This window comes from Castanea sativa, chromosome 5 (genome assembly GCF_040712315.1).
Source record: "Castanea sativa cultivar Marrone di Chiusa Pesio chromosome 5, ASM4071231v1".
In the NCBI taxonomy this organism is placed as follows: domain Eukaryota; kingdom Viridiplantae; phylum Streptophyta; class Magnoliopsida; order Fagales; family Fagaceae; genus Castanea; species Castanea sativa.
In genome coordinates this window covers 36,882,154-36,891,677 of record NC_134017.1, presented here as the reverse complement: position 1 = coordinate 36,891,677, position 9,524 = coordinate 36,882,154, and the positions used below count along the sequence as shown (strand labels likewise).

Sequence of the window (9,524 nt, the reverse complement as noted above, 5' to 3'; positions counted from 1 at the left end):
GCGTTTGGTACCATTGGTGTTGACCACCAACTAGGTCTCCTTTTCAGATGAGGAGTTGCCTCCAAAACGTAAAGATCATACCCTGGCCATGCATATCATAGTCAAGTGTGAAGACATGATTGTCGCCAAGGTGCTAATCTATAATGGACCAGCCTTAAATGTTTGCTTAATGGCCACTCTTGAGCGCCTGAAGGTGGATATGTCTCTTATTAGGCCTAGCATTATGATCATCAGAGCCCTCAACGACATGTGACACGAAGTGCAAGGCAAAATTGAGTTAATGATTGAGATTGGCCCAAGATACTTCATGGTCAACTTCGAAGTGATTAAAGTCGACTATCCATACAACATGCTTTTAGGGAGACTCTGATTGCGTACAATAGGTGCAGTCACGTCTACCTCCCATAGAAGACTCAAATTCATTTGGGAAAATCAATTGATCACCGTTATGGCTGAAGAGCCCATGAATATCTTCCAGGACACATCTATCACCTACATCGATGCCAATTCTTTCCCTAAAGCTTCTTTCCATATCTTCGAGCTAGTTTCCACGATCCATAATGTTTTAGAGCCTGTGTCTGGTTGGCCCGCAGCAGTTCTAATGATCGCAAAGGAAATGCTCAAGTTTAGGTACAAACTAGGCCAAGGCCTTGGAGTCATAGGATAGGGGAGCCCTACTCTCATTGAACTCTCAGATAATGAAGGAATATTGGGCTTGGGGTATGAACCCACTCATGAAGAACTCTTTCAAGCTAATAGATGCAAGAAGAGGAAGTGCGACACTTTAGGGATGTCTATTCCCTATATTAGAATAACTTTTTCGGGTCCAGCCGGGGTCATTATGTCAGAACCTTTCAAGGAATTGGAAGATGAAGAGCCTAATCTAGCTTGCATTATTCAGCTCTATCTCGAAGAGTTCTCCGTGAACGCTATCATTTCTCCTGAGGATAATCTGACTTCTACTATCCGACCAGGGATGCAAAGCGAGGTGGTAAGCCTTTGGACCATCGGGCCTTGCTTTGTGATTGCACTAGCCAAGTAAGGAGTATTCCATCATCTAGTGATTGAGCCTCCCGATAAAGTTGGAATAACATATCTAGTTTGTTTTGCACGCTTATGTTCATGCTTTATTTCTATTCCTTGTTCATCTCCCTAGTTTGTTTCCCTAGAAGAAAGAAAAAAAAAAAAGCATTTCCCTTTATCATTATCAGGCATGAACTTTGTTTTCCCCCTACCTATAATCCATTGATGAAATATTCATCGTATTACTCAAGAAATTCTTTCATCTCTCTTTATTTGCTTTTCTATGATTATGTGTGTGAAAATTGTTACATCTTTCTCTATATATGCTCCATTCTATAGGATCTGTTCTAATTCCTAAGTGGGCACATCGTCCCTTTGCCATAACGAAGGTGTAGGTGATGTAAATGAGACAATAAAGTTAGATCATGACGTTGAAGGAATGGAAGAGGTCTTGAACTTACCTCAAGACATCCTAGAAGCTTTGAATAGAGAGAGCGATGGGTCCATGCCTATTATAGAGGAGACAGACGTGATAAACCTAGTCGATGAAGGTGAGATAGAAAAACCCGTCAAGATCAAGGTAAACTTTCCTAAAGACATGTAAGATGAGCTCATAGCTTTGTTAAAGGAATTCAGGGAAATCTTTGCTTGGTCTTATCAAGATATGCTAGGACTAGATACTGAGATTGTTGTCTATAGGATTCCATTTAAATCTGAATGCCCATTAGTGCGGCAAGTACATGTTAAGGCTTAACCTTGTCAAGTGCGTCTTCGGAGCCAGTTTAGGGAAATTGCTCAGCTTCATAGTCAACCAGATAGGAATTGAAGTGGACCTAGCAAAAATCTAGTGCATCAAGATCATGCCTGCCTCGAAAACCGAGAAACAAGTTTAAAGCTTCTTAGGAAGGGTCAATTGCATAGCTCGCTTTATGGCGCAGTTGATCAACATGTTCAATCCCTTGTTCAAGCTCTTGAATGAGGATACGAAGCTAGAATGGACAGATGAATGGATACCCATGACATTAGGGTTATGCTTCACAAGACGCTTTCGAGGGACCTGTCTATGCATTAAGCACTCTGATTTTGTCATCCGGTTCAACATCATCTTCCATAAGATCAACAAAGTTGAAAACTTGAGTATAGGCTCTTGGGATTTCTCCCACCCTGAACGACGCTGAGGGGGGCTGATTGCCAGATCCGTTAATTAGAGAGGTAGGGCTAGAGCCAATGTCTTCCTTGAACCCTAAGTGGTTGACATCTTTAACCTTTTTATTACTCCGAGCAAGTTCTGCTTGTTCCTAAAGAGAGAGCGAGAACATCTTGCATACTGTCTAAGCAATTACAAACTTTTTTTTTCTTTACCTGAATGCATTTGCAAATGTACGACTCCCATTATAGGAGACAATATAAGACACGGAATGCCTCAAATCTGAGAGAGAGAGAGAGAGAGAGTATGATACTTGTGACATAGTTGATTCCGTGAAGGGTGAGTCCCTATCAATGAAACTCAACGAACCAATAAAATCATTGTAATCACAAGTTGTCAATCCGACCACCTCATCACCTAGAATCACTTTTTCCAATCCCTCCACCTCCCAATATGTGCACGTGAAACTCCAATAATTTCTCATGCACCAGTGGGTCCTAAAGCCAGCCATTCCTCTTTTGTTCTAATGCCAAACTCCAACTCCCAAGAATCTCTTCACACCGCTTAGCTTCTCACTCCCTCTCTCATTGTTCTCTTCTCTGCAAACCCATTTGTTATCTTTCTGTGCGCTTTCCCTCAACCATGGTGAAGACAATGCCTTTTCTGCCCTTGCTGCTCTCTCTTTTTCTTTACCTCAGTTTTGCAAATGAGGCTCAATGTTATCAACAGAAGAATGTCCTCAGCCTGCAAACATTTCAATGGAAACCGCAAAGCAGTCCACCAAGTTGCCTCTCCAGGAAATCAAGTGAGTTTTGGCACCAAAAAAAAAAAAAAAGTATAGCTCAGAAACTACTAATCTACCTAATTATGCTGACCGTAGCTTTTGTAACTTTATTTCATTCTCCACTTTGGGATCTCTTGTCTACAACTATATTCTTTTTTATGCCAGTATCCTCTCTCTCTCTCTCTTTATGGTGTTAGGGTGAAACTGACTGTTCTTGATAAATATACCTTGGCATTGCTTTGCTTTAAATCGTTGATAATCTATTTTTAGCCTCTTTTGGTGGAAACTATCGCTCTTTGGTTAATTGACAAAGATAAATAAAGTAATATAATGTAAATTTTACTACATAAGCCTTATAAATTAATGTATCACTAATCATATAAATTAATTCATACATTTATTTATTACATTATTTAAAATTCATTAAGCATATTTATTATCATATCAAGTTGATCATTTAATCTATTATCCTTTGTGGGCTTGCTTTTTTCTTTAGGACACATTAGTATGTAAACTTGTGCATATATACGAGTACATTTAAAAACAATCCAAATAACACACACACACACACACACACACACACACACATATATATATATATATATACACTGCAGAATCTACTTAAATTTAGACTCTTTGATTTTTGCACTCAATAATTCACTTGTCACAAAAATTAAAAAAAATTATATAAAACATATGACGCAAAATTGAACTCCAATTAAAATTCAATTTGGAATTTAATTGAATTTAATTTTTTTGATTTTTGCACCTAATAATTCACTTGACACGTAGATTTAAAAATTAAATGAGACACATAACGCAAAATTAGACTCCAGTTTAGAATTTAGTTAGATTTTCTTTTAGGTTTGAATATATATATATATATATATATATATTTTGTGAGAATGTAACATGAGCATGTCATTATGATTGAGATTCTTATCTTTTTTTTTAAAATATTTTGAGAAGAATCGAGATTCTTATCTGTTTAGTGTTTTTAAGGGAGACAGAATGGTGCAACTATATTGGAAATCAAGCACCGAGACTACTGCTCTGGAAATATCATTGACTGGAATAAGAAGCAGCCGAATCGTTTAATTTTGGATGATTTTCATGTCCACTCATTGCAATCGCGGATGAAAAACACGGCATCCCATATGAATATCGAAGATGCTTCAAAAACTCAAATCCCATTAACTTCTGGTCTCAAACTTGGGATTCTAAACTACATTGTCAGTGTGGAATTGGGAGTCCGAAATATGACAGTGATCATGGACACTGGAAGCGATCTGACATGGGTTCAATGTCAGCCTTGCAAGTTATGTTATAATCAACAAGAACCTCTATTCAACCCTGGTACATCCCTTTCATACCAATCAGTTTTGTGCAATTCTACAACCTGTCAATCTCTTCAATTTTCTACTGGGAATTCAGGAGTATGTGGGAGCAACCAAACGACATGTAACTTTGTTGTTAACTATGGAGACGGGTCTTATACCAGCGGTGAGCTAGCTCGTGAGCATCTCAACCTTGGAACGACTCCTGTGAATAATTTTCTATTTGGCTGTGGTAGGAACAATAAAGGTCTTTTTGGGGGAACTTCAGGTCTCATGGGTCTGGGAAGGAGTGACCTGTCAGTGATTTCTCAAACTTCTGCGTTATTTGGAGGAGTTTTCTCCTATTGTCTACCTTCAACAGAAGCTGGGGAATCTGGTTCATTAGTTATGGGTGGAGATTCTTCAGTTTTCAAGAATTACACTCCCATTTCTTACACCAAAATGGCCCCTAATCCACAGCTATCCACCTTCTATTTTCTCAACCTTACTGGTATAAGCATTGGTGGGGTGGCTTTACAAAATCCAAGTTTTGCTAATGGTGGAATTATGATTGATTCCGGGACGGTAATTACAAGGCTTGCTCCATCAATTTACAAGGCTGTGAAAGCAGAGTTTCAGAATCAATTTTCCGGGTTTCCTCAAGCACCTGGATATTCTATCTTGGACACCTGCTTTAACCTTAGTGGATTTGATGAAGTAAACATTCCTATAATAAAATTGCAGTTTGAGGGTAATGCAGAACTGACCGTGGATGTTACTGGCATCCTTTATTTCGTAAAGACTGATGCATCTCAAGTTTGTTTGGCGCTTGCAAGTCTCTCCTACGAAGACGAGATTGGTATTATTGGGAATTATCAGCAGAAGAACCAAAGGGTTATATATGATACTAAACTGTCCAAGCTTGGATTCGCTGGAGAAACTTGCAGCTTCAGCTGATGAATATAATTCTTCCAAACAAACCCAAAAGCTTCCATTGGCAATAAATCCAGAGGCAGTATCTTTTCATACCATATAAGTAGTTATATTGTGGAATGGAGAATGATATAAAACACATACGCCATTTAAGACTTTTCAGAATGTATCTTCGGTGTAATAAACTTACTTTTAATGTGGAGAGCCAAAGTTTGAATTGTATATTGATCACAGTTGATGCCTCGTGGTGGTCGACCACCCATCGCGGCGAGCCACACGCCTCCTGCCTCACTTTTTGGAGAGTTGATTTTCCTTTTTACTGTGGCATGGGCTCCGGTGCTATGAAAGAGAGTAACTTTTAGTGTGTGACTGAATTGAGTCGTTTTTATTTTATGATTACCAAAGGTAGCAAAATTGCCACCAATTATTGGATTTTTTTTCTAAGGTATGATTGGTCACTTGACTCTATTTAATTTTATTACCAATCATAGGCTAAGAAAAAAAATCATTTTACCTAATCTAATATGAATGGTAAAAAAATCTTGATTCACGAGTTCGGAAGTCTAGTTACATGTGGGGTGTTGGGAAAAGACATGGAAAACACAGTTTTGTATCTCATACAAAACACGTGGCGGAATATAATGGATCTACTTCATTCATGTGAGATAACTTACAACATCTGAATTTTAAAAACAAAGAACAAGAAAGCGTACCTTGATGCAGCAAAATTCAAAACAAATGAAGATTGCACTTTTTTGGGAAGCCTTTCAATCTTCACTCCAATCCACAATGTGCTAAAGATATGTGGTCTCTCAATCAATTCTATATGTACTTTCAAAGCTCGGATTTGTGTTAAAAACACAAAAGCTATTTAGACCCCAAAATTAAAAATTACGGCTCGGTTGATTATACTCTAACTTAAACTAAATGCAGAATAGAGCAAATGCGAGTGAACAAACAATACAACTACTCTAAGCCATATTCAATAAAACACAGCAGTAAAGTGAAAGTTAAAAGAGTAGGAAAGAGAGATGCAAACACAAGATAACACGCCGATGTGTTATCGAAGAGGAAACCGAAGAACTCGACGAAAAACCTCTTTGCTGCCCTCCAAGTGGTAAATCAATCCACTAGACAATAAGTTGGGATACATGAATAGCAAAAAACCTTCCAAGCCTAGTCTACCTAATGCACCTAAGCCCTCTAAGCTCCTACTCCAACAATGCTTCTCGGAACCGTATCTTGTCTAGCTTTCTTGATCCCGCAATGCGCCTGATTGCATCTGTCAAAGCTTGGCTTCTTCCAATACATCCCAGCAGCACCAAAAACTCACTGGACACTCAGTATGGCTGTGGTAAGTGTTTATGCTATCAACCTCTCAAGGATTTAGAAATGGAGAGGTAGGTGTAGAGAAAAACCACAATGGATGGTGTGTAGAGTTGTGGGTATAACAATCTCACACTCTCAAGGGTTTGAGGTTAGGGTTTTCTCTTCTGAAAAACTCTCTACTCAATATGTGGGTAATGATGGTATATATAGTGTGTATGAGGAGGTAGTGGAGTAGATAGGACAAAAGAGATAGTTTTGCGGGAATCTCGCGGAAGGCCATACCCGCGAGACACTCGCGAAAACCAGCTGTCACCATCTGTTATGACTCTTCGCATTCAAGTCATGTGCAAGGCACATGCATCACTTCGCGGGATGCTTAGTCGCGAGCTACCCGCGAAAACTCTTCTGTCTTCAAATGCTTAAGTCTTCACACACTCTCTCTATCACACAACTCTTACAATATAATCCCACATAAAATACAGGGTACAAAAGATTGAATAAAAATTACAATCAAATTTGGCACGGAATTAAAGCCAACACAAAGTAGTTGTAAATCACAACTTTACAATCTCCCTCTTTGGCTATTCCGTGACAAAACACCCTATAACAGACTCTAAACTTAAACGTGAGTTTGGGAATAGTGGCAAAACTCACTCACACCTAATCTAGAAGCTGTGAAGCACTTGCACGAATACATCTGTATCTTGAAACACTCGCACACAAACAAAACTTTCATTAAGCTCATGACAAGTTGAATACAAGGTACATATAGGAGCAAGTATAATGCGATCAAGATAAAATCAAGATATAAACAATGAAGCATAACTTGATCATACAAGAACAATAATTACGGAATGACTACAATGATCATTTAACTTAGTAAACGATCATCCGGACACACAATGCAATTAAGTGCAAAGCAAGAATCAATTGTATGTCCAAAACACTCAACCAATGCAAAATACCAAAGTATTCGCATTAAGGATACAAGATCCAACAAGGGCACAAGAGTGTAGTACTCAAGATAAACTATAAGTACAAAAAAATGCTACAAAGCAATGAGATAAATACAAAGTATTGAATATTAAACTGAATTTAAATCAAAGTACTTAAAGCTTTAAAAGAAAGAAATGTAAATAAAAGAGTTCTAGACTATGGCAAAAGAAAGTAAACAACTAAACCACCAAAAATTAACCAAAAGTCTATAAAGTGCATGTGCTACACTATGCTCCGCTATGCTCTCTGCTCTATGCTCCCCCTCAAAATGAGCTACTCCCCCTCAAAATTTTCTCCCCTTTTTTGACCGAAATGGCCAAAGGAGCTAGAACGGATCCTTGCGCCACAGCCATGTCCTCAATCTAAGATGATAATGCAGTGATTTGGCCTTGGATGTAAGCAAATTGATTTGCGGTATGATGCACATGAGACTCAAGCATGCCATATATCTGATCTATCGTTGCGAGAAGGTGATCAAGACGATCAGATCCTCGTGTAGGTGCTGAAGAGGATGGCTGTGCGGAAGTCTCTAGGGCAGAAGTGAATCTATCAATCTCATCCTCTGTGTCTCCACCTTCTTCTTGAACAGCAGCCCTTGGAATTTGAGAAGTGCCAGTCTTTGATCTTTTGATGTAAGCTGTGCTTCGAGTCACTGTGTGTCTACCAATAGGATAGTCCCTCTGAACCACATGAGACCACTCGGAAGTTTGAGCCTTGTCTTTGCAATTAGGCCCATTATGAGTGAGGGGAATGGCAGAACTGTTCTGGAGTTCTGCTTCTCAATGCTCTTCTTCAATAGGTGGAAAATGTGTCCACAAATATCAATCTCTTTGTGGGTGAAGAGATCGAAAAAAAAGATGGTCCTTGGCTTGAACAATGTTGTCAAGTTAGTGACAGGGTACAAGTTGTTGATCATCACATGAGCAAGGGTCCTCATCTCTAGACTGAATTGGATTGTGTTCAAGGAGCTTTTCTTAGAAGTACCACCAAGTATCTTCACCATCTCCTCAATAGATTCCAATCTATCGTCATATTGCATCGTGATTGGTTGAGAGGGAGGACGAACTTCTAAGAACTCCTGAATGCTATCCCTAATGATGACAAACTCTTTGTGTCTTACCCAGCAGTTTATATTATCCCCTTCAACACTAGCATTGGAGAAAAACTCTCTGATAATCTCCAATTAAACTACTCCAACTGGATTCAGCAGTTTTGTCCATGTCCTTTCCTTGAATACATCGGGAATGAAAGTGTCTTCAAGGGTATCCAACTTCACAACCCTTTCCATGATAATGGTTTCTCCTTTGTAGCAGTCATTGTACTTCAATTCTACCTCAATAGACTTGAAGTTGTCAGAATCCGTGCGAGCACGCTTGGAGGTTGGTTTTTAGCAACATGCTTGGTGGGAGACATCTGCAAAACAAATATAAAGCACAAAAAGAAAAAACAGAAACATAAAACAGACCACAAAACTTGATTAGATTCAAGTTAGTCCAAAACAGAAGTAAGAACATCTTAAAATAGAGTATAACAAACTCAAAACAACATGTTATAAGTGTTGAAACATGTAAAGATAAACACAATGCAAGAAAATAAGTGACTGTGCATGTGTGTGCATGTGATGATGCATGTGTATGCAGCAGGTGATGCATATTGTGTGCCTAGGTGATGCATGGCATGGCATGGGATTGTGAGGCACAAAATGGGAAAAGTGTGTAAAACACACACCCATTGACCAAAACATGTTAAACATGTTCAATCAATAGTAAACCCAAGCATTGGAACTCATTTGAGTCCAAAACAACACAAGGATGTCACTCGGACATTCTGTCAAACACCTAACATGCAACAGTGAGCAACACCTATAAATAATGCGTGAACATAAAGAAATCTGCCTCAATACATGTTTAGAATGCCACAAGGGGCCAACATAGATACAAACACAGCAAATGGGACTCAGCCCAATCAAAATTTGGAAGAAATTTTCACAAAAAAT

The 9,524-nt window shown here is 38.7% G+C and overlaps 1 protein-coding gene across 2 annotated transcripts; it reads left to right on the top strand.

Annotated features, from left to right (window-relative positions):
* Nucleotides 1-2,631: 2,631 nt before the first annotated feature.
* Nucleotides 2,632-5,422, top strand: LOC142634274 (aspartyl protease family protein At5g10770). 2 transcript variants are annotated; one of them, XM_075808570.1, is made up of 3 exons: nucleotides 2,632-2,975; nucleotides 3,957-4,310; nucleotides 4,389-5,422. In XM_075808570.1, exons 1-3 carry the CDS (start codon nucleotides 2,813-2,815, stop codon nucleotides 5,225-5,227), a joined length of 1,356 nt encoding a protein of 451 aa, XP_075664685.1. In that variant the 5' UTR covers nucleotides 2,632-2,812; the 3' UTR covers nucleotides 5,228-5,422. The 2 variants fall into 2 exon arrangements, with proteins under 2 accessions (XP_075664685.1, XP_075664684.1); XM_075808569.1 differs by having other exon boundaries at nucleotides 2,634-2,975; nucleotides 3,957-5,422.
* The last annotated feature ends 4,102 nt before the right edge of the window (nucleotides 5,423-9,524 follow it).

Bases quoted from the DNA above. Each gene is read 5' to 3' on its own strand.
- LOC142634274 (XM_075808569.1), top strand. From the start codon at position 2,813: ATGGTGAAGACAATGCCTTTTCTGCCCTTGCTGCTCTCTCTTTTTCTT. The intron at 2,976-3,956 runs GTGAGTTTTGGC...AGTGTTTTTAAG, and splicing joins TTGCCTCTCCAGGAAATCAA to GGAGACAGAATGGTGCAACT.